The sequence below is a fragment of the Acanthochromis polyacanthus genome, chromosome 12, assembly GCF_021347895.1.
Source record: "Acanthochromis polyacanthus isolate Apoly-LR-REF ecotype Palm Island chromosome 12, KAUST_Apoly_ChrSc, whole genome shotgun sequence".
NCBI classification, from domain to species: Eukaryota; Metazoa; Chordata; class Actinopteri; family Pomacentridae; genus Acanthochromis; species Acanthochromis polyacanthus.
In genome coordinates this window covers 33,421,966-33,447,112 of record NC_067124.1, presented here as the reverse complement: position 1 = coordinate 33,447,112, position 25,147 = coordinate 33,421,966, and the positions used below count along the sequence as shown (strand labels likewise).

The 25,147-nt window shown below is 41.0% G+C and overlaps 1 protein-coding gene across 3 annotated transcripts in view; it reads left to right on the top strand.

The window, feature by feature from the left end:
• The window catches only part of fhod3b (formin homology 2 domain containing 3b), a 121,431-nt gene that overhangs the window by 73,957 nt on the left and 22,327 nt on the right, over window positions 1–25,147 (top strand). The window contains exons 6-13 of one of the 3 annotated variants that reach the window (XM_051956556.1): window positions 14,400–14,494; window positions 16,262–16,373; window positions 18,744–18,838; window positions 19,813–19,956; window positions 20,068–20,309; window positions 21,687–21,818; window positions 21,967–22,131; window positions 23,082–23,144. In XM_051956556.1, coding sequence (XP_051812516.1) covers window positions 14,400–14,494; window positions 16,262–16,373; window positions 18,744–18,838; window positions 19,813–19,956; window positions 20,068–20,309; window positions 21,687–21,818; window positions 21,967–22,131; window positions 23,082–23,144 — 1,048 coding nt within the window. The remainder of the gene's footprint in view (window positions 1–14,399; window positions 14,495–16,261; window positions 16,374–18,743; window positions 18,839–19,812; window positions 19,957–20,067; window positions 20,310–21,686; window positions 21,819–21,966; window positions 22,132–23,081; window positions 23,145–25,147) is intronic. The other 2 variants (XM_051956557.1, XM_051956558.1) reach the window with 2 other exon arrangements.

The following is a 25,147-nucleotide window of genomic DNA, read 5'->3' as shown; positions in this document are numbered from 1 at the left end:
TTCATCACTGATAAAGAAAACAGTTTTTCTGTTTCGTTTAGCACATGAAGGAGAAAAACTTGTAGCTGGAATACATCACAATGAAATGAATCTAGTTATGTCGAACACTGCATTTAGTGTTTGCAACAGCTACAAATGGATTTGTGCTATTTTGATATATTAAGTATATTAACGTTTTCCTTGTTTACATAGCCTTAGCCCTTACGCATCCGTAATACTAGTCAAGACACATGATTTAAGTGTCACAGAAAAAATAGAAGCGACAAATCAGTATAAAATGAGATAGATGGTTAGGGAAAGGGAAGACAAAAGTCCTTAAAGTCGAATCAATGCCATATCTGTACACGTCTTCTAGAAAACACTATTATTGATTGCCAGTGAGAGGAGAATTTAGTTTTAGGAATGATAGGTCTTTTAGTTCCATGCACGTTTCCATTAAGTCATGAATTAAAGGTGCAGTCTGTCGCCATGTTTTCATATCAGCTGTTATATGCGTTTTGCAGTAATAGAAACTGAAACTGCCAATTGAAAAAAGCTTCCACATTTTTAGAAAAAAAAAAGTTTCTGCTTGCCTGAGGTGATTTTGACTTTTTTTTTCCATGAAGAATTAATGCACATAATGTGGGATGGAATCACCTTTTTCTTTTCTTTTTTTTTTCTAATAAATTCTAATATAGATTCTCTCATTGCACTTCATCGAGTGCTAACAATAGGCTCTTTTCCTTTTTATACTGTCACCTAACCTGGGTGACAAGCCCAAATCTCCTGTCGCAGACTAGATTTTCTGAAGCTTGAAAACAGAGAAAGGAAGAGGTGCAGAAGTGTAGTTTCGTCCATGAACACTTAAATTGCAACAAGCTGAAAGGTTATTTTGGAAAGTTCTCCCAATGACCCACCAAAATACTGCATACCCCAGCTTTAAATACTGACTTGGATAACAGTGAAGCCTTTTCATAACATGCTTACATTCTCATATGGTGCTTTTTTTAATATGCTGGATGATGTGTAATAAGCAAAACTAGCAGTCAACACCATCGCTGAGAATTTCCATCTTAAAACTGCTCTAATTTGGTCTACTTGCATGGTGGGGCAGGACAATTAGCTGGAAGGTTATTATGGATTTTTTGCCCAATGACACCAACAAAATACTGCCTACATCAGCTTTAATTTATACAATTTAACCTTAGTAGAGGTTTAAGAATTAAACTGCATATACTGGAGACTTTCTTTGGAAGTAAAGTACTGCTGATACATCAGGCACACACCCTGCAAAATATAGACTTTTTTTGAATTGTGTGCCCCCTAAATTTGCTTTTGTGCCATTCGGTTTTACAGGACTTTCTGTTCCATTTATGTATAACCTACCAAATAACACGGGTTGACATAGAAACACACCACTGTTGACAGCACACTAAGTGCTTCCATAGCCCCTAAAATAAAAGCAGCTTGTGCTAAAAGGTCAGAAGTTCCAGCAGTAAGCTCAAAGTTTTTCATTGTGGTAAGGGAGCGATCCCCATGGTACTAATTATCATGAGCAAAACAGGGAGATGAGTTGGGAGAACAAATCACAAGGTTTCCTCCTGGATCTCCATTCCAGTTGCAGAATTTATAATAAGAGCAACAACAAAAGGCAGCGACCGTGTTTAATTGGTAACTGTAAAAAATGGGAGCATCAGACGGAGAGGGCAGATTAAAGACAAACCAATTACACTCGACTTGAAGTAATTATTCTCCGCTTTGAAATGTCCACTGTTGACATTCCTCGCCATAAGCCATGTTTTTAGCTACGCTTTCCCTGTGTGCGCCGTGCCATTTCTGTCTGCACACTGCTGTTGACACAACACTTGCCATCTCTAAGCCACGGTGGAAACAAATTGGAAGTGAAGCTTTAGTTTTTGATCTGTGGGAACTTAGAGCTGGCTTTTACACACCTTTCAGGTACATTTTTGGAAAACACTAAACACGGCGTGGATTTTCTTCATACCCAGAGGGCCATATCTCACCACATGCTGTATTATGATACACAGGCTTACATGCTATAGCTTGCAAATTTATGGTTTTAACAGATTCGCAGTAGGACTTGTTGTGAAGTATTACTGTACGGAATAAGTCATGCCTATATTTCATTTTTTCAGCTTTTATCTCACCTTCTCTCTCGTGTGTCTCTCTCCTGCTACCGTTTTAAGAGCTGCTGTTTTTAATGACACGGCTGTTATGCCATAAGCTGAAGCACCTTGACTTTCCCGTTTCCAGAGGGAAGTGCTCAGACGGCCTCAGTGGGGAAAAGGGAGATGTGTTCTAGTCAAGTGTTTCATTGCCTCTTAAACTGTCTGGGACCTGTGCGGCTTTTAGTGTCACACAGCGGTAACTTTAGAGGGCAGCACTTCTCACAAAGCTGCAAGTGCACCTGAAACACAAGACCCTTTTGTTGGAACTGTTTTTAGTCCTTGTGGCGTTTTCTGGCTGTAGTTTTATCTGTGTGCAGATCAGCAGGGCGGAGAGTCAAGTGACACATCTACGCAGCGGTTTTCATCTGTGTACCATCATGAGGGTGTGTGATCCAAACACAACAGTGGAGAATTTTCACTTTTCTACTCCTACTTTGTAGCTGTAGCAGCTGCTGTGGGGATCGGTTGGATTAAAATCTTGCAAACTCCTTTTTCACTGAATTGAGATGAACCGCTGTAGGAATAGTTAAAGTCTGCATATTTTTACAGGCTGGACAAAAAAACAACCAGTATGTTTAAAAGAAAAAAATAAAATACGCAAAGCTCACTATTTCTCAGAGCTAGAAACTGGGATGAATCTGTGAATTTTCATCTTTCCAAAAGTCCTTAAACATATCATGTGTAACTTATGGTTACATTAGGAATAAGTTTATCCTCGAAATTGTCATATTTCATTAAATTCACTTTATTCTCCTTGTTTCATTTAAACACTTAAAGCTTTTGTAGTACCCAGATATTGTAAAAAAAAAAAAAAAATCCAAAAAATAAATACATTCATCACACCTCAGCGAAATTGTGAAACTATAAGTGACTCAGCTGCAACAAACAGTGACTTGATGAAAATTCACAAACTTTTAAGCTAAACTGGGCTGAACTGCAGGCTGTGTACATAAAACATAACCATGCTTCTGGTTGTGTTGTCAAAGAAGAGCAGAACTTTTATTTTGCAGTGAAAAAACCTTTAATAATCAGTCACAAAGTTCTTCTAGTTTCATATCGACAGCCTGCTGCATATCAAAATAAACAGCAGAACTGTCCAATGATACTATGTTTTTCTCTGTGCGCCAATGAGTGATGTGGTTTTGAAACATGTATGTGAACATTTTTGTGAATAAATTTGAAAAATTTAGTTTCATCACGCACTAAGCACATATTTTTCCCAAACTGAAAACTGTAAAGTGTCCTGTCATCATGGTTCTGATATAACCGGAGTCTGTACTATCTGAACAACGCAATTATGAAAAGTTATCTCTACTGACAGCATTTTAGATGAAGATACATGTGAAAACTCTTGATACAAAAAAACTGCATCTGTTGTGAAGTGATGGAAGATCTGGATAGTGTGTAGACTTTTGGAAGTAAAGAAAGATGCAGCTTGTATATGGCTGGTGTTTAAAATTACCAAAATAAAAGCCCGAATTTAAAGGTAGTGAAATGACCCTGAAAACAGCCCAGGGCTCTAAGCGTTAATTTAGATTCTGGACCAATGTTTTGACTATTGTGCTGAGCTCTGAGTGAAAAAGCAGCCATGATTGGGTTAACAGCAGCGTTGGAAGCTCCGCTTGGAAACAGCGTGTATTGTGTTGTCTGGCTGCGTTATAGGTCGTCTGCACTGGAGAGGGAGACCTTTACGATGGCCCGTCGTCTGGATAAACATTTCCACTCTGTCTGTGCTGAGCCGTGTGACTTTGGTATCAATATGCAGCGCAGTTCTGGTTATTATTGGTGTAATCACTTCCTTGTTTTTGTAATCGTGTAGGTTTAGGAGGAGATAAGGCGGTGCTTTGTTAATTCCTCCAGGATGAATGGGAATATGAGAGGGGAAACACAGGAACTGCTGACACACACATGTGTTTGGAGGGAGAAGGAGCTCTCCAGGAATGCCCCCATCGTACCAATAGAAACTTGAACTCCTGGTTTGTAATGAGATCCCTCGGGAACAAGGGCATGTTTTCCACCCAGTCTCCTGGATGTTTCTGAACCAGCCACCGCTGCTGGCCCTTTGTGCAAATTTTTTCAATCTGAAAAACACTCACTCACGTTACCTACTCTTTGTGGTGACATGGATTCATTTAGTCACATTTTAATGCAGGTTGTGACCTAAAGTTTGCAGTTTTAAGGTTGTTTCTGCATGTCACCCACCAAAAATTGCATGTAAGGTTTTGTCTTCTTGAGGACAACCTGTGATATTTTCATACATAATCTGGCTTTTGTACCTGTCTAAGACTTCTCTCTTTTAGGATAAATTCTCTTGGTCAAAGGAAATTTAGGAAATGAGCATTAGGCATGGTTTCAGCCAACAAGCTTCCAACTCTCAGGCAACATTTTGTTTTTTGTTTCCAGCGTGGCCTCTTTATAGATTAAATCACAAGCTTTCAAACATCAACCCCATAGACTGCTTCATACTCACTTCAAAAAGGCAACGCAACCTGTCATTTTTAAATCCTTCACCAGCATAACCTGTTATGTTTTCAGTTAAACTTGGAGCCAAATACATCCCACTCGCTCAGTGTCGGAGCCCTCCGGCCCTCACATGAGCAGACAGCCTGCATCTGAACCCAATTCAACCCCACCTGCCTGACCTATATTCCGCCTCCCCTTACTTATTCTTCGCCCTACATCTGCAGAAGTTTTTAACCTAAGCAAACACACGGGCAGTGGAATTACAACCCCGTCCCGGAGCCTGTTTTACTGTAACAGAATTCAGTACACAAGCCAATTATGTCTTAAGAATGTTTGATTTGGTTCATTTCTCGAGCTCTTATTTTATCATCTCTGACCTCGCCGTCTAAGATACATAAACTATCATTTGGAAAAAAAATAAATCTTTTGCAGTAATGTAGCACTCAGGGCAAATAGGCTGAAATCCTCGACATTTTAGAGGTGGGGGGTTTTATGAGCGATTTTTCTTTTTCTCTTTTTTTTTTGTAAGCTGACTGTTTTTTCGGACTGAATTCAGTGTGTGACTGGCCAGGAGCAGAGCGAATCACACCACCGCTCTCTTAAGAGCACTAAGAATTTACCGCAGCTCATCTTTCAGCTCGCTTTACAAGTGGGTGGATGTCATGGAGCAGCTTTTATGCCAAAGTCTTCCCCACTTGGAAGGGATGCAAAAACCTCATCTGCTGGACGTCATCCAGTTCTTCATTGTTCTCGAGTAGTTTCCCCAAATTTCTTTAGCACCTCTTCGAGAAGAAGTACAGAAAATGTTGCATATTTTAGCCTTTTTTATTCTCCTTCTGTTAGTCTACTCAGCTGTGCACTGCTCAGCACTGCAGCAGTTCATCAGGGCTGCAGTGCCTGTAGACTGGAGCTTGCTCAGCCAAATACCAAAGAGCCTCCCCTTCCTTACTTCGTGCTGTTGTTCCATTAGGTGCGTTTGTTTGTCTACGGGGAATTCGTTTGGGCTCCAGCCCACAGTAAACTGTGTCGAATGCTGGCAGACATATATCCAGGTCTGAAAATGGAAGCATCCCCCTGTTGTTTTACTGTACGGGGGCTCAATGTAAGTCTGGCAGTCGGCTCGGTGGCTGGAATAGTTCTGGCAGAGGCAGTTTGTCTGGCTCTAATGGTCTGGGTGATTAGCTGACTAGCAAATAGAACATAACCCACGAACATGTCTTAATCCAGTTCATATACAGTAATAGCTGACTAATAAACTTGTCTTTTTATGGCAGACAGACTCTAAATCAGGACCCCGCTAGGAGGCATGAATGCAGTAATGAGAAATGTCAGTAGCAAAAAGGAAATCAGTCAGCTTTTAGCCTAATCATTAAATACGGTTTCATTACTTTTTCTTACTGACATTAAATTCTGCTAAATAAAATTGGTATGAGGACAGATACATTTTTAGTCATGCTAGCAGACTGACTGAGCTGGAGGAGAGAAGTTGATTAGCCTCGTATCACTGTTACCATGACTGCACATTAGACTATTTAAACCATAGACTGATAGATATAACCTCTTCTGTCATCTATTTTACTCTAAATTGGACCATAATTTACAAAATATTGGATTCAGAAAGTTTTGAACTTGCGATTTAGGTCCTGGCAAGAATCTAAACCCAATCCTTTGTTTACATCCACCGTCACACATGTTCAAACGATTTACTTAATTTATATAGCAGTATCAATCAGTAATTTATTGATGAATTCTATTCCTTCTATTTGTCATGCACTGATATTGCTGGTTATGCCACAGTCGCATGATGTGGGCTGTAAAAGTAGCCGTTACATATATTTATGGGACAGAGGAACAATATCCTAATTGATCCCAACTTGATTTAATACACATGCACAGGTTGGATGTCATTAAGGATGACAGAAGTCTTTGTCATGGTGTCCCTTCACTTGCTAAACCCAAAAAATGCTCTTGGCTTGTCAACACGACACTGCTCGCCTAGCCCAGCCGCGCTAGACAACCCATGGCAACAAATTTAATTCTCTGCCAGGGTGGGTCTAGTTACCCTCCATAAGGCTCGAGGCTGGATTCTCCTAAAACTGGCCGGACCAATCACCATGAAGTGTAGAGTCAGAAGGCGGGCGTAACTAAGTGACGACAGACACAATAAACAGTTGTCTTTCGACTCGGCTTTGGCCACAGCCCTTAAAGATTTGAAGCTAAAATTCAACTTGAAAGATAAACAAAGGACGGCACTAAAGTGTTTCATTGAGAAGAAAGACGTATTTGGACTTATGCCGACGGGATATGGCAAATCCTTAACATACCAGTTGGCTCCGCTGGTTGGGAAGCTAATGGGACTTAGCCACAATCCGCCGGCGCTCTAGGAACTACGTCAGCCTATTTGTTGCGTTGATTGGTTGTATACCTACCCAATTGCTGCAGAGGGATTTGATAGACAACCTTTTAGCCCACCTCCCTCCCTGTCGAGCGGTCCTAGACCCTTGCGTCTTCAGTACATGGGTCTAGCGCGGCTAGGCTACTGCTCGCCTCCTCTGGTTGCAAAAGTAATAGTAAGAAGCTTCACCTGGTGGTGTAACCAGGCACTACAGCTAATCTACAATATGTCAAATGTGTGTTATGTATTACACTTCCCTAATTGAGATCATAAACTCATTAGGAATATGTTTACTTAAGAGAGATGTCGGTTTTTTGAGGAGAGTTTTATTTAATCAGACTTCTTTTTGCAACTAGTGGAGCTGATGTCTTGCTGGATGTTAGAGAGAAGTAAGGCACCTCGGCATTAGGTTAGATGATGAAATTTACATCATACAGTGGACACTCATGTGCTCACATATTTGAAAATTGGAACACTGGACTCTCAAAGTGAGCAAGCACACATCTGCAGCAATATTTAAACTACTGACAGGTCATTTCACAAGATTTCACTTAAATGTGAAAATTAAAAGTGAATAATGGTAAATCTTTACATGCTGCATCTACAGAATTAAGAGGCTGATGTCTGTTACTCTATTTCTTACTTTCAGGTGTTTATTTGTCATGAATGACATTTGTTGTTACAAAGCAGTGTTCTGCTTGGAAATCCCGGCTTGTGGCCTTTATGTGGATGTTACTTTGATCTTTGTAATATTAGACAGGTGGTCGATCAGTATACACAGTGCAGTTGTAGCATTTATTTGGTGTTTAAGTCCAATTTTTGCTCACCTCTTACTGATGCATTTCTTCTGAGAGAGAGAGCTGTATCTTTTTGTACTAAGCTGGCAGTGATCATTGGGGATTTAGTGCTTTTTTTTTTTTTTTTGCCATAAGCAGTGCTGATGAGAGCGAACCAAAACCGTGAAGTAGCAGGTCGTTAAAAAAGAGGGTTTAAAAAGACACTATAAAGCTCCTTGGAGCGAAAAGGAACCGAGACTTTTTCCATGGGTTCATCACGACACGCGACCCTTTTCACAAACAAGTAGTCATGCGGTCCGCCGTTAATATAAAACTATTGATTATAGCTGTTTTAAATATTTACTTAACTGAGGGAAGGAAGGATGTGGGCAGAATCTATTGTATATTTAACATGTTACGTGAAAAACACATGTCTGAGAGTAAATGTTTGATGAAAATATGTTATTGATGACTTATCAGTAACGATCGCCGGTATAGAGGGCATGAAAGAAAGTGAATCCACAGGTGAGTCTGTCGCTTCCCAGAAACCAGTGTGAGCACTAAAATCCACGTTTGAGGTTTTTTTTAATTTACTAAAAATATAGTGACATAATGGAGCAAGAATGTACATAAAAAGTCCTTGCCAGACCTTGCAGTGAAGCACAGCCAGCTCATGTGGGTAAAGGGAGGCACACTTCAGCGCTGTGAGTGCAGCTTCTGGCTAATGCAGAGCATAACAAGATAAGAGGGCTCTAAGTTGCGCTGTATGGGGATGGAGATTTGGCTCCATCCCAGAGTCGTGGTAAAATAAATGTTGTGTGCTGACAGACAGTTTGGCTGACCCAGTTTAGATAAATTCCAAAATGTAAATGAAACCAAAGGGGGCAAGAGTGGTAAGTGGAAGACGGGGGGGTGGTGGACAGGTTTGTAGAAGGTAAGCTGTTTTTCCCCATTTCTCGCATCTTTTTCGATGAGCTTTTTTTTTTTTTTTTTAAATGTCCACGTATGAGTCAGCTGGCCGGTGTTGGTGCTGCCTCCCAGACCTCAGAGTGCTTCTCACCTCCGTAGTGGTCACGGAGCAGCCCTTCCTGCACATTCCTGGGGCTGTGGAAGATAATTGCTGTGGTTTATGAGAGGGAGAGGCCCTGAAGAAACACTTCCACCAGACCTTAGTTGTTTAAGTTCTCTGAGAATTCTCATTCAGACTGAAGGAACGGGGGTCTGTCTCCTCCTGTCTGTAGGTCTGTGGTTCGCCTTCTGCAGCTTTATATCAATCAAATGCTTCTATTCGCCCTTAAGGCCAGTGGGTGTTACATATTGAAAGAAATTGAGTGTGAGAGTGCTGTGCAGATGCCAGGCTGCTCATTGAACACTTCCAAGTTTCTTTTTTTTTTAAGCTAAATCTCTCCTCCTCCGCTACCTTCCCCCCATAATGGCGAGCATCTAAATTCTAATCACTGAGCTTTGAAGGCAGCTCATTGTCTGCCAGCATCTTATTACGTGATGTACATGCAAAGGGACCCAGCAATGTTATTGTTGTACTTTCTGTGAGGTATTGTAAAGCTGCTCATGATTATTTAAATGGAGGCCCACATTTTTGGCTCCAGATCAATGCAGACTCTGGACTCACATGCTCCTCTTGTTAACCCTCTTCCAAACTTATTGATGACTGTCTGTTGGAGAGTTAAAAATAAATCCAGAGTTCAGGACCCCGAGTCTTGGCTGTTTATAAAGGTACAAGACTGGGAAAGTATGCCACAGTTAACCCTCTGAAACAGGCATGTTGTTTTGTACAAAAATCACCAGAATTGCTACATTTTTCGCTTAAAATCGTAACGTCATCAAAATGACTGTATTCTTCATGTTTCATGTAAACATTTGCAAAACAAAATGTTTCATTGGCACTAACCAGTTTCTTTAAAAATCTAAAAATGCTGCACTTCTTGGTGCAACTGTGAAGCCATGAATTACTCTGCTACAACAAACAGTCACATACCAGAAATTCAGGGACATTTTAGCTAAACTCGGCTGAGCTGCAACCTTTGCTCACTCAGCAGATAAGAGAAAAGTATAGAAATAAAGTAATAAGATGAACGGATTCGGTAAAAGCTAAAAATTCTACACTGCTTTGTGCAACAGCGAAGCCTTTGGTGACTCAGCTGTGACCAACCATTGCGTGACAAAAAGTCTGAAGGAGGTTGAGCTGTAGACTGTGTTTTCACAGTAGAAAAGCCTGGAAACAGAATATAAATGTAAGCAGCAAAATATCTATAGTATACGAAGTTAATCTGTTTTCCAGTTTTGGTGCTTGGAAAAATGTTCTTCATGCGGATTTCAGGTTTTTGCAATTTTTGCGAAATAACTAATCAGAAAAATTGAACTTTTATTTTGGTTTTGGAATGATTTATGACATAACTGTCAGTCTACACTAAAGACTTTTTAATTTTCTTCTACTTCTAGCTATGGTTTTGCTGTTTCCATAGAGATGCAGGACTTTATATTGTGGTGAAAAATGAGCCCAGAGTGGGTGAAAATGAGCCAACAATGGCCAGAAATTGCGTACTTAGTTTTAATGATTTCATCACACTTTTAAAGCAAACTGCAACACAGAGGTAACTTAATTTTGAAGAGACAATGACTAAGTTAATCAAAATGTGTCTAAAATAGCTCCATTGTAGTCCATACAGGTGATCATAGTGAGAATAAGTGGACATTTCCTTCAAACCAGACTGACAGCTGCCCATAATGAAAGGAAATTACATTTTTTTAGAAACCGTGACAGTATCATTTTATCTAACTGTTAAGTACGTGTGGTTTCTGTTCCTTTAAGTGGAATTTTGCATAAGTGGCCACTGGTAGTGAATAATTTCATGAAGCAGCACTTTTAATAAATGTGAGAAGAAAAGGTAACGATTGCGTGGTTTCTGGTGCGGTGCATAACTGAATATCTTTGCTGTTTCTTAACTTCTCGCTGGATTAAATTCACATATAATAGTGACATTCTTATTTTGAGTTTAAAAAGGAGCCACTAGTTCTGTGTGGTACTTTTTTTTTTTTTTTGAAAGAATGCCTTGTGATAACATGCCACATTGATCTAAAAGTCATTTAATTTTGTGGGAAGGTGATAACGTCTCACCTGTCAGCAGCTGAACATTCATGTTGTGTAATGACACTTTTAAAAAAGCCTCATTAAGGCCATCTATTTTATTCTGTTTTCAGTGGACATTCCTTAAAAGTGCATTGCACAGGTGCACACGAGAGATAAAAATGTGCAGTGATAATATTGCATTTCCAATTTGAAACCAGGCATCATTACTCATCCAGCTAAACTTGCAACTGTTTGTGGAGAGAATTACTGTAATGCGTTATTTCAGACGCGCTAGTCACTCTTTATTTCCAACGGCACGCTCCAGGAATCCATTGTGGGCTCATTAAACCAGCTGTACATCATGTCAGTACTGCTGTCTCCCGTCTGTCTGCAGTCGTCCCGCACAAAGTAATGCAGTTGCTGCTGGGTGGCACTGTGAAGGAGTTAATCATGTTTTCATAACATTCTGTTGTGGCCTGCTGTCCGTGCTGCCGACTGCTGTGACACACGGCCTCAGAGCTCGCAGCAGGAAAGGACTGTTAGGAATGCTTCTGGCCTGACATGTTGTGAGTAATTAACCCTGATTGATAAAAGATGAACTGTCGCTGCAGCAGCAAACACGCACACTCGTGCGTCTGCTCGCACGAACCGCGTACACGCAGCAGCTGCACCTGGGAATTTTGGCTTATCTACAGCATATGCACGATTTTCATGCCCCTAGAGAGGCAGAGAGGGAAAATGTATGACAGAAACCGCAGGCTCTCATCACATGTCATAAGAAACGCAGCAACAAGAGATTAGGTGGTTTTCTGTTGAGGAGAATCTAATAAGTCTGTTTATTGAGTTGTCAGTTTCTTTGCTTTTTACTGTTTCAAACCACCGAGTCTGATACATCTCTGAACTTGATCATGTTTGAGAAAAGCAGGAGTTCAGTTTAATTGTATTTATATAGCACCAATTCACAACATGTCATGTCACAGCACTTGTAAGGTGATGACCGTACAAATTTTAAACAGAGAAAGCCAAACGTATCCAAAGTTTGTCATGAATTTTTCAGAAAATGATCTAATGTTTTAAACCTCAAAACTGTAACTTCTGTCAAAAAATAGTCAAACAAGCATTCCAGAAATGTTTCGAAGAGTTCCCATGTTCTCCTACTTCAGCTCGTTTCCTCGTGTCAGCTAACGCATCATCCAAACCTGCTGTACGTGATGACTTATTCAGAAAATTCTCTTATGTATTAACATGACAACAAGAGGTCTGATGGATTTCTGTTAAGCTGAATTCAACATTTATTGGGCTGTCAGATCCATAGATTTTTACTCTTTTGAAGCATCTGGTCTACTAGCTTTTGTAATACAGCTACTATTTTACCTCTATGCTTGATCATGCTTGAGAAAAAAAGGAACGCCGTTATTGATTTTTAAACTTCTCATTGTATTTCCCCCAAAACTGTAACTTCTGCCGACAAAAAGGACCATTTTTTCCCCCCCATTTTCCTTGCTTTTTCCTTATGTCAGCTTGTGTCAGTTGTTTAGATTTCTACTGTTTCAAAGCACCTTGTCTGCTACTAAAATATCTCTGAGCTTGATCACGTTTGAGGAAAAACAGGAGCGTAATGATTTATTTAGAAAATTCTCTAATGCATTACCCCCCAAAACTGAATGTTCCGCCAAAGAAATAGTCAAACTGGTCCTCCAACAATGTTTTTCCTTGCTCTTTCCCTCGTGTCAGCCAATGTATCATCCAAAGTCGCTGTACCTTATGACTTATTCAGACAATTCTCTTATGTATTAAGACGACAACTAGAGATTTCGTGGTTTTCTACTGAGTGGAATTCAATTTTCATTGAGCTGTCAGTCCTGAGCTAGATCACGTTTGAGAAAAGCAGGAATGTCATGACCTATTCAGGAAATTCTTTTAAGTCTTACCCCCTAAAACCAAAACTTTCACCAAAAAAAAAAAGTAAAACGGACCCTCAAAAGCGTTCCCATGTTCTCCTACTTCAGCTTTTTTCACCACGTCAGCTAATGTATTATCCGAAATTGCTGTATGTTATGACCTATTCAGAAAATTCTCTTATGTATTAACATGATAACAAGAGATTTGATGGTCTACTACGTAGGGGAATTCAATATCTACTGAGCTGTCAGTTCTTTACCCTAACCTCTACCCCTAACCCTAGAAACCAAAGTTGATGTGGGTTTTGACTTAATTCATACATTTTCTTTTGTATTGGCGCAATAACAGGAGATTAGATGGCTTTCTGTTAAAGAGAATCTAATAAGTCTGTTTGAGTTGTCAGTTCCTTACTTTTATACTGTTTCAAAGCACCTGGTCTGCAAGTAAAAGATCTGAGCTTGATCACGTTTGAGAAAAGCAGGAATATTGTGATTTATTCGGAAAATTCTCCCCCAAAACCGTAACTTCCACCAAAAAAATAGTCAAACAGGCGTTCCAGAAATGTTTCAAAGAGTTCACATGTTCTCCTGCTTCAGCTCTTTTCCTCGTGTCAGCCAATGTATCATCCAAAGTTTGCTGCGGGTTCAAACTGAGCTCATCTTGTTGTGGTTCTTCTGTATGAAAGCATCGACTTCCTGAGTGTGGACAGCCGCTGAGACGCTGTTTTTTAAAAAAGACTGCCTATTTAAATGGTGCTTTTGTCTGTTCCACTCCTGTTCTGTCATCCCCCAACCCCCCTCCAAACCTCCTTCTTTAACAGAAGCCCTACACTTATACTGCCCCCCGTTGGGATCCCGTGGCTCTTATTATGCTCTTATTTATGTATCCTGTTACAGATAGAAGTCATGTCAGCATCCAGCGACGCAGATATTTCCGCTGCTCGGTCGTGTCCGCTGGCTTGAAGCATGAGTGGACAAGTTTAGATCTTCACTTGTTGAGATTTTAAAAAGGTTTATCTCCACTTTGAGTGTGTCTTTCTTGATTTAATCACTGTAATCAGTGGAATATCATTGTGCCCTTTCGCTAACGGTACAATGAGTTGGCGCATTTGTGGTTGTGAGTGTGTGCTACAGAAAAACAAATGTGATTTTGCACATTTTTTGGTCACAAAAGTATGAAAACAAGGCACATTCCAGAGTTATATAGTGTGGGCTGAAGTCTCTTCCAGAAGCAGTAAATGTAGATATTTCAGACATTCCTCATATAGAGAGACTAAGCTGGCTTCTCATAGCTAATAATCAAATAATAAACCTTATTTGTGTTGCATTTTTCTTAGCAATGTTGCTTAGCAGGAAGAAAAGAGGATTATCTCTTAATCTTCTGACCATAGTGCAGCTCACCTGCTTTGCATGGTAAAGATTCCTCTGAGATTTGAAGTTTCCAACACACATACAAAAACATTCAGACCGAGCCTGTACTTTTTTTTAAGTTGAGCAAGACAAATATGATGGATTGTTTAAAGAGGAAAGACAAAAACACCAACTGTAATTGCAGAAGATTAACCAAACCGCATCTCTGTCTTTTGTCTTCCTCTCTTGTCTCTGCAGCTCTTGGTCAGATAATGCTGTACGTGGACGGGATGAACGGCCTCATATCTCACAATGAAACAGTCCAGTGGCTTTACACGCTGGTCGGATCCAAGGTAAAGAATGTGCATGTTAGTAGATAAAGATGCACTGTAGAATGAACCCAGCGGTCCCATCTGGGCTCTGACTAAAATCATGTACTGCTTTGTCAACATGGAAGCAGCAACCGTCCCGTCATTGTGGTCACCTCGGCCCTCTAGTGGCCAGATGGCTTCATGTGCAGCAGATTTGCAGCAAATGAAGGAACCATGCTGCCTCTATTCTCTTTCCCCCCTGTTTATGCTCTTACGAATTACTTTAATGCTTTCCTGTGTAAATACTGATGCAATAATTGGCATGTGCATTATTTTGTTTAATCAGTTCCGTGTTTTCCTGATTTTTCATGGCGAGTTTCCATTTTCATAGCAGTCGTTTTGACTGTGATCATTCTGGTTTTGCTTGTCCAATCTTAGTGCTGATGTGGCAGATGCTCATGTGTTGAATTAAATTTGAAGCACCCCTGAAACTGTGTTGATTTTTTTCACTCTCAGCCATGTATTATTCATTTTACGCCCCTCTCTGCTAGTTGTTCTCTCTCTCTTTTCACATTTTGTAGTGATGTAAATTGCTGCAAGCCTTAGGTTAGCTTTAGTTTATTTATATAGTTTCAGCATTTAACATTATGTGGATCATTCCTTCCTTCAATAATTTAGCAGCTCTGTCTGAGGGTCTCTCCCAGGCAGATGAAATCACTTGGTTACCGTAATTCTGACAGCCGAACTCCTTATTTTACGTTTTCAACCTAGTTTTTGGTCACATGCCTGTCTGAGATGGGTGCACTGAAGTAACTGAGTGGAGACTAGAGGCTTCTCAGTGCAGAGCCACCTAATAGTACAACTGTGGCATTTGGAGAAGCATACGAGATGTTTAAGGAACGCTAGTAAACTGTAACATTTGCCGATGCATGTAAGGTGTTTAGGAAACATCAGTAAAAAATAGAATTTTCTACAGTTTGTGAGGTGTTTCAGAAGCATTGGTAGATTACAGATTTAGAAAACAACCTGGGTTACATTTTCTGCATGCACATCAGTCATCTCAAGCTGAGTATGATAAAAATGGGCAACATTATACGTTGCATTTCTTTTGCATGCCTGGAGTGGAGTGCTTCTGCTGTAACATTAAAAAAACAAAATGTCTCAAAGAGACTGAGAGGCCAGTAGATTTGTAACCTCATGTTTCACTACCAGGCAGTGGCAAATTAAATTAATTAGGAGTCAGAAATGATAAACACACCACTGCCTATAATATATACAAAAAAGACCTATTTTTCATTAATTTAGCTTTCGGATCATCCTGATGAAAAAGAGTGAGCTAAATGTACCAATCATTTATCTACACCTTTATTCCTGTTGACCATAACTTATGTAATGTGCTTAGAAATTATGTAATATATCTAATTATAAGTGTATGAAAAGGGATATGGATTAAAATACATTATGACATGCCAAAGGTGTACCGAAAAGTTAGTTTGAAACCATGTGTTACCCAGTTATGTTGTTCAAATTCTCGAGAATCTCGCTCTTGTGGTGTTTGTTTATTGCATGTTTGTTGAACAGTTTGTACCCACCAGCTGTCAATGTCACACAGCCCTCTTATCAAACCTCTCAAGACTGTTCAGACAGGAAAAAGCTTTTGCAAAATGATGACATTAAGTATTAAGAATTAAAAGAGCTCGCACATGCTCGCCATATTAGTCCGCAAAACATTGTAAATGTGCGTTTTGTGCTTGAGGTCTGCTGCTTCTCTATGTTTTCTGTTTAAACTATGTTCTTCTCTTTGTGCAGTTTCGTCTGGTGGTGAAAACGTCCCTAAAGCTGCTGCTGGTGTTTGTCGAGTACACCGAGTGTAACGCTGCCCTGCTCATAAAGGCTGTGAGCGTCGTGGATGCCAAGAGAGGTGAGAGCTCAGGTGAACTAACTGAAAGAATTTTAACAAAACAGCTGCAGAACACAGTACATACAGTGCATCCAGAAAGTATTCACAGCGTTTCACTTTTTCCACATTTTGTTATGTTACAGCCTTATTCCAAATCGGATTCAATTATTTTTTTCCCTTAAAATTCTACACATAACACCCCATAATGACAAAATGAAAAAAATTTTTTTGAGAGTCTTGCAAATTTATTAAAAATAAAAAACAAAGAAATTACATGTACATAAGTATTCACAGCCTTTGCCATGAAGCTCTAAATTGAGCTCATGTGCATCCTGTTTCCACTGATCATCCTTGAGACGCTTCTACTGCTTAATTGGAGTCCACCTGTGGCAAATTCAGTTGATTGGACATGATTTGGAAAGGCACACACCTGTCTATATAAGGTTCCACAGTTGGCAGTGCATGTCAGAGCATAAACCAAGCATGAAGTCAAAGGAATTGTCTGTAGACCTCCGAAACAGGATTGTGACGAGGCACAAGTCTGGGGAAGGGTACAGAAAAATTTCTGCTGCTTTGAAGGTCCCAATGAGCACGGTGGCCTCCATCATCCGTAAATGGAAGACATTTGGAACCACCAGGACTCTTCCTAGAGCCGGCCGGCCATCTAAACTGAGCAATCGGGGGAGAAGGGCCTTAGTCAGAGAGGTGACTAAGAACCCCATGGTCACTTTGTCAGAGCTCCAGCGTTCCTCTGTGGAGAGAGGAGAACCTTCCAGAAGGACAACCATCTCTGCAGCAATCCACAAATCAGGCCTGTTTGGTAGAGTGGCCAGACGGAAGCCACTTCTTAGTAAAAGGCACATGGCAGCCCGCCTGGAGTTTGCCAAAAGGCACCTGAAGGACTCTCAGACCATCAGCAAAAAAATTCTCTGGTCTGATGAGACAAAGATTGAACTCTTTGGTGTGAATGCTAGGCGTTTTGTTTGGAGGAAACTAGGCACTGCTCATCACCAGGCCAATACCATCCCTACAGTGAAGCATGGTGGCGGTAGCATCATGCTGTGGGGATGTTTTTCAGCAGCAGGAACTGGGAAACTAGTCAAGATAGAGGGGAAGATGAATGCAGCAATGTACAGTGACATCCTGGATGAAAACCTGCTCCAGAGCGCTCTTGACCTCAAACTGGGGCGGCGGTTCATCTTTCAGCAGGACAACGACCCTAAGCACACAGCCAAGATAGCAAAGAAGTGGCTTCAGGACAACTCTGTGAATGTCCTTGAGTGGCCCAGCCAGAGCCCGGACTTGAATCCAATTGAGCATCTCTGGAAAGATCTGAAAATGGCTGTGCACCGGCGCTCCCCATCCAACTTGATGGAGCTTGAGAGGTGTTGCAAAGAGGAATGGGCAAAACTGCCCAAAGATAGGTGTGCCAAGCTTGTGGCATCATATTCAAAAAGACTTGAGGCTGTAATTGCTGCCAAAGGTGCATCAACAAAGTATTAAGCAAAGGCTGTGAATACTTATGTACATGTGGTCTCTTAGTTTTTTATTTTTAATAAATTTTCAAGAATCTCAAAAAAACTTTTTTCATGTTGTCATTATGGGGTGTTGTGTGTAGAATTTTAAGGGAAAAAATGAATTGAATCCGATTTGGTATAAGACTGTAACATAACAAAATGTGGAAAAGGTAACGCGCTGTGAATACTTTCCGGATGCACTGTATATGGTGCTATTTCACTGATTTTCCCTCATATCAGTCCTCATATCAGTTTTAATTCTCTGCGGTTCAGTGTAACCTGAGCGGCAAAAGAAAAGAGTCAGATCAGTTGTCGTGACTCGCCACGTAACCGTTGCAAGGCTTATTGGGAGAGACTGTGACTCCTGCCTGCTGTGGGGTTTAGTTACCTGCGGTCCTAAAAGCTCAACATTGTGCCGTGGCGTACAGCAGGGGGTTGGTCATCCATGTAGAGGGGTCAGGTATCCCTCTCTCAGCTCTGTCTTATCCCATCGCTCTCTGCCGTTACATAAGAAGACTGAACACGATCCTCTGGTCTCCTGATGAGAAGGAGATGGACTTGACCTCACGTCTGAGGCACAGAGGTGCGATCGAGTCGACCCCTACGATGTTTTTCCACTGCCACTTCTCTAGAGGAACGCTGCTATGACTGCAGCTCTGCTGCTGGAGCCACAAGATGACATAACAGTTTTTTTGTTTTTTATCCCTGCACAGCAGTGAAGCTGAGTCAGGGTTTTGTGCTGTAAGATGTGCAGATGGATTAGCTCAGATTCTGTTGCTGTTGGGTCTCCGTGCAAACCTTGAAACACAGGCACCTATATGCAGCAGTTTGTCTTCTTATGCACAGTGTGTTGCGTTGCTTTTTGGTGACACAGGTACAAAACTGTGGTCAAATGTCATGGAGATCCTGGATGAGAAGGATGGAGTGGATACAGAGCTGCTGGTGTTTGCGATGACGCTCATCAATAAGGTCAGTGAATAATATTTAATGAAAAATGTACATATTATTGCTGCATAAACTTACAGTATGGCATTTCTGACATCATTTAGGCACTGTATTAGTCCCTGAATAACATGTCTAGATAAGGAGGAAACCGTTAATTTGAGGTGGAAATGCTCTCAGCAAAGCATTCCTTGTTTCCCAAATGTGATCAGGCCGGTTAAACCACTTCCTCAGTTAGATTAAATCAGGTGCAGATTCAGTCTGTTTAGTGTGATTGCATTTGTGCCAAAGTGCTACTTAAATGAAACCGTAGTTGCTCTCTGATAGTGGGGAAGTGGCTGCAGCAAATTACAACAGCAAGAATTTTAATTACAAATAGTCATGGAATGTAGTGTGCAATGCATCTTATACCTTTCATGGCGGGAAAATGGAAAATTAGATTGAAATACAGAAAATAAAATGTGTTTTAATACTGATTTAGGTAGTATATATGGCTACAGGTTGCACTTAAATGCAAGGTTTAATCCTTAAAGCTCCACAGCTGCATTTCACATCCAAATTCACACCATTTTCTTCTCCGATGTCAAAATCATGCAGTATTCCACCATTATGGTTCTGATATTGTTAGATTCCAGACAACCTCAGCTACACAATTATGAGAATATATCTTGTCTGCCAGCATTTTATATTGAGATACATGTGAAACTTTATAATTATGTAATATAGATTTTTTCATTGTTATATAGGCTAATATTAAACATCTGCAAGTATGATCATCCCAAACGATGGAAGATCTAGATACTCAAGACTAAACTAAAAGCAAGACACAGCATGTAGCTTAACAGTAAAGGCAGTGAAATACTCCAGAAAAATATTCTATTTTCAGAAGTGTTTTCTTACTCACGCTTTGTTTCAGTTTCCTTTCTGTCATACAGAATTCTAAAATACACTGAAACAAGGCAATAAAAGCCTCTAATTGTGTGTAATTGCGTGTGTCTCAGACTCTGGCGGGCCTCCCAGACCAGGACTCCTACTACGACATGGTGGACTGTCTGGAGGAGCAGGGCATTGAAGGCATGGCCCAGAGACACCTGAGCAGGAAAGGCACCGACCTGGACCTCATAGAGCAGATCAACATGTACGAGGTGAGGAAGAAAACACTGCATCAACCATTACACATGTCAGTTAAAGTCAAGCAGCCAAAGGTGCTACAATATTCAGATTTTACTAGTTTATGTGATGCTTCTTTGATTCAGATGACTCTACGCCACGAGGACGGGGATGAAGAAACCCCGTTGCCCTCGAGCGGCCGAAAGGACCGCAGACGGGCCAGCGTCGGCGGCACCAACGAGCGCCGAGGCCTGGAGAGAAGACGCAGCCGCAGACATTCGCTTCATAACAGCAGAGGCCACGCTTCGGCCCCGGCGTCGCCCAGCAGCTCCCACACGACCGGCTTCCTGCCCTTCGGTGGCCAACGAGTCGAAGACATCAGTGAAAGGTAAGGCAAGGGGAGCTGAGGAACCAAAAAGTGGACGATATTCAAGAGGAGGAACTTTACCCGTGCGTCTATTTTAGCTTGAACTTACTCTGATCCTGGTAGTTTAAAAGGTTCAGCCAGGAGGGCTTTGTTTTGATCTTGTATATTTTAAAGCCTCAGAGATATCTGCAAGTAGAAAAGGAATCACAAATTATTCCCAGGCCCGTGGAGTATTACTGTGTTTCACAGGAAACAGCCAACAGACTGCGAGTGTGTATTATATTTCAGGCTTGGAGAGATGCTTCGACTATATCCTGAGCCAAGGCAGAGAATTTAATTATATAGTAATTTAAAGAATGGCAAATAAGAGAGTGCTGCTGCTGCAAAGTGACATTTAAATTAATTTTCCCTCTGACAAAGACTATCTCCTGCCACTCATGGAAAGAGGAAGCTTCTGTAAGCACATGATATGAGCTATCTGTCAGACGTCCTCCAGTAAGAGTGCGCTGACCTTACACTCCACAGTGCCACATGTTGGATGTAATTTTGTGACTACACATACTCAGAGAGACCACAAAGCAGAAATACATTGTCACTTAATTACACAGTAGCTCAAATTAGACCTTATAAAAGCACTAATCAGCCACTTCCTTATGATGATAATTATATTATCCCTTTTTTCTGCTTTTTTTATAAGACCGATTATACACCAGAAGCCTTTTAAACTGGAAATTATTTGTTGCTTTGCTTTTAGTCATTATAAAAAATCACCATTGATTACTGGGCCATGTAATCCAATCCTCTATCATTATTAATAAGCTTCCTTTAAGTAGCCCTACCTACTAATATCCCTGGTAGCACTCAGATCTTCAGGTTTGCTTAAATTCAGTCCAGCAGGTCATTTGATACCAGACTCGCTTCTTTCAGTCCACCACAGGAAGTTTAAACTGCCTTTGAAGATCACGATTTTTCCATATTGTTAATGAAATCCAGACAAACCGGGAGGGATCCGGACAGAAAACCGGCCACAGACTCATGTACGATCAGCTCAACCACACCAGATACCTCCCACAGCAGCCCCACGGCATGTTGTAATAAATCTTCTTCACGTCGTGGGGAGATGTTTAAGATAAATGTTATTTTTGTATTGTGGAAGTTGAATGTAACCGTTGCATGTACATATCCATTCCTACCGTTTTGTCGTGTAGCTACTAACCATCTCTTTCAATGCTTGTCTGTGTGTGATGTTTTGTTTTTGTTTGACAAGCATGTCTTTGGTGTTTCTCTGCTGCTCCATCCTTTTCTCATGTGGGTTCATGTTGTCTTTGTTGAATTTCTCTTCCCTCTCACCTGCCTACATCCTCCCTTTCCTCCTTTCAACCCCTCCTCTCACCATAGAGAAGAGGAAGAGGAAGAAGACGAGGAGGAGGAGGAGGAGGAGGAGGGGGAGGAGGAGGATGAGGAGGACGAGGAAGAGGCAGATGATGAAAGTCAGCCAGTCACTGAGTCCTCTAGACAGGGCACTCACAGGTATTTTAGGCTAACTAATTTCCCCCAAACTTGATCCTGTTTGTTTTTGTTTTTGTTTTTTTCCCCCCTTTCCACAGTATCTCCCCCATTTGAAAGTGTGATTATTTCCTTCTCTGGACTCCTCCTCTCTTGTATTTTGTCATCCTAGTGTGGCTCCAGCTGTAGCAGACACTCCTAACATGTGTTTGAACTTAAAGTGTATGGCCAACATCCTCCCTAAAGCCAGTGAGGGCCAGAGAGAGTATCTCAGCGTCCAGACCAGGACATCTTCTCCTGTGTCCGTCGCACCTAAAAAGAGGGCCTTTAGTCCTTGGTGTGTTCCTCCCAGCCACCTTTACGTGTCTTCCCTGTTGCTCTGAGTACAGCGCCCCAAACCTCACCCCCTTCTTTCCCTCTCCCTCCATCCCCCAACTTGAACCAGAGCTGGATATATTTTTTGAGTTCCCAGTTTGTGTACTTACGTTACATCCAGGCCACTTCAGTGTCTCCATCACTGGTGTCTGTGTTTCTGTGTAGCTCATTTTGCCTTCAGCAGCCAATATAGGAGTACAAGCACTAATAGTACTGCTCAAATGTTAAATAATTCCTAAATCGTTCCACTAAATTAGCTTCCTCTCTATCTTATTCATTCTTTGCAAGTGTTTTCTTGAGCATAGTGGCTAAAAATGCCTTTATTTCCAATCAGATGTCATTTGTGTTTCATCTCTCACCTCTGAAGGCCTGTTTTAACCAGAAAAAGTTCAGCCATGTAAGACATAGTTACTTCCTCAGTTGCTGGAAAGAATTTTTTTGCGGATTTTTGCTCCTCATCTGTCTTCCATTGTGGCTCTTCACCACAGTTAATCCGAGACAAGTCAATAAATTAATTCAAAGCGTTAAGGAATTCAAAGTATTAGCATGAGTCACAGTCTCTGTCTCTTAGTTGGTGATGTTTAGTGGAAATTTGTAGCAGTAGAAACGGTATAAATCTGAATTCACAGAGGAGTTCGATAATTCCAGCCAAAATGAAGATGTGATTCCCCGTTTTATTGGCACTCGGCAATAAAAAAAAAAAGATCCAGTAAAGGCTTGCAAACAGTTTTATTTTTCTGTAATTAAAGTAGTCAGAGATATTGTTTTGTCCCTGTCTTGTTCTGTTGTCTCGTGGTCTTGCGCCCCTCTTACCTCCTGCTGCCGTCTCACTATCTTGTGTGCGTGACTAACAGTTAATTGTTTCATCTTTGGAGTGTCTGACTTGACTTTCTTTCTTACTTTCATCTTCAGTCTGACAGATACTCCTCCACCTCCTTCACCTTACACAGCTAGAAAGCCCTGCTGGGCTGAAAGGTAAGACCAGGCGTCAACAGGTTAAGTGTTACAATAGTGTGCAGGGGCAAAATATGTTGTGGTTCTGAGGTGACTTAAAACACTTTGATGCAGCTGAAAACTGACAGAACACTGCTTAAAGGTCCCATGTTGTGTCTGTGTTCAGTAAATTATTAAAAGTCTTACAAGTCAAAGAATGTCAGAGCTGGTAAAATTTACCATTACCTGTTTAGCCCCGTTCTAAATGCCCTGTTTGAGTGTCTGTACCTTTAAACGGAGTTGAGCCACTGCTGTCCACGCCCTCTTCAGGAAGAAGACTCTCTCTGCGTTTGCTCCGTTAGTCAACAGCACAATATTTGACACTGACACGAATGCATGTTTGACTGATACACATTCTGCTGCTTTTAACTTATTGTATGAGTGATCATTTTGCATGCAAATAGCATTAAATTCACAACACAGCTGTTGTTTTTAACTTGTGTGTTTGTGAGTTAATTAGACAAGGGTGTTGTCATAAAATCAGTGTTATAGCCATAGACTGTATATAAAGATGGACGTAGCATCTGACTCCAAAAATGAAGCGCACCCGGAAGTCTCAAAAACTTGCAATATCACGCTGTCCACTAGGGTTGGCTCCAAAAAGCTTTTGCTCCATAGACCCCAGTTCATTTTTGGAAAAAATAAAATTTGATAGACTGATTTTCTACAGCTCAGGATTTTTTTCCCGTTAGTTTTCATGGTCAAAATGAGAGATCAGGTGGCCGATCTTAAAATAAATCAATACTGAATTTTAAATAAATCGTTAAAGTTGGCTGAGCCAGTGGGCGTGGCTATACTTGATTGACAGTCCCATTGACTGGTCCTGCCCCGAGTTGCTCTCCGGTCCAGCCTGTTTGCTGACGCTTTTTACGTCACTGGCTCCAAAACATCCAAAATGGCGACCAGGAAGTAGGAAAATCCGGGCTTCATTTTCTCGGCGTTGAAACCAACGGGTGACGTCACCGTTAGTTCACGCCTGGTTATAGCAGGGCAGAGCAACAGTTTGGATATGACTGCTGGCTAACATGTAGGCTGCATTTCAGTCACTATTTCACGCTTGTACTATTGTTTGATAACAGAAACAGACAGCATTGGGTATTTGGCTGTATGAAAATGCAGTATATATGAGCACAGAGAGCAGGAGAGAAGCAAAGGACTGACATGACTGAAGTTAAGTTGCAATGAAGTTCTAAAGACAACATGAAAACGCAGTTACCCTCCCAGTCCTTGTTTATTGGTTTAACGGCCAATGCATTACCTGTGGCTATGCTATCACAGCTAATGGTAATGTTAGCCATATTAGCCACACAACATGCTAACACTGCAGATTTTTCTATTGATTTGGTGGCATTGCCATCAAAAATACAAGTAAACTGCTGGATCTTTAGTTCTTCATATGCTGGCAGTGCAGCATATGAAGACTCTTGTGTTCACTCTTGCAGCAAACATCAGGACATTTTGTGTGCATTGCTGAGACATTTTAGTTAGTAGAAGAAACTCTTACTAAATCTGCCAGATTGCCAAGTAGCTCCTGATTCAGACTGGCTCGTCTCAAAAGCCGCAGTCTGGATTATGCAAATGTTTAGCTCCACATCTCCTCTTAGTGAAGTTCTTACTGCCTTGTAAAGCTGGGGGGCTATCTAGCTGAAGGGGGCAGCAGTAAGTGTCTCGGAGCTTTTATTTTACTACACCAAGTTATAAAACATACAAAACACAATAAAAACAGATTTTCACCATATGGGACCTTTAATATTTCCATTGCCTGATTCTGTCATCTGTGCAAACAACTTTTATGGTTGTGCAGCTGCTCTGGGGGAAAAAATGATTTGCCATTGTAGTCAACACAGTAAGAAAGGAGTAGGTTGAGTGCAAAAAATGAGTTTATGCATTCACAGACATGGATGAGCAAAGTGCTGGAGTTTGAAAACACCGTCCTTAGGAGAGCTCTTCTTTATTCAGTGCTATCATATCTTGTTCTAAACTGT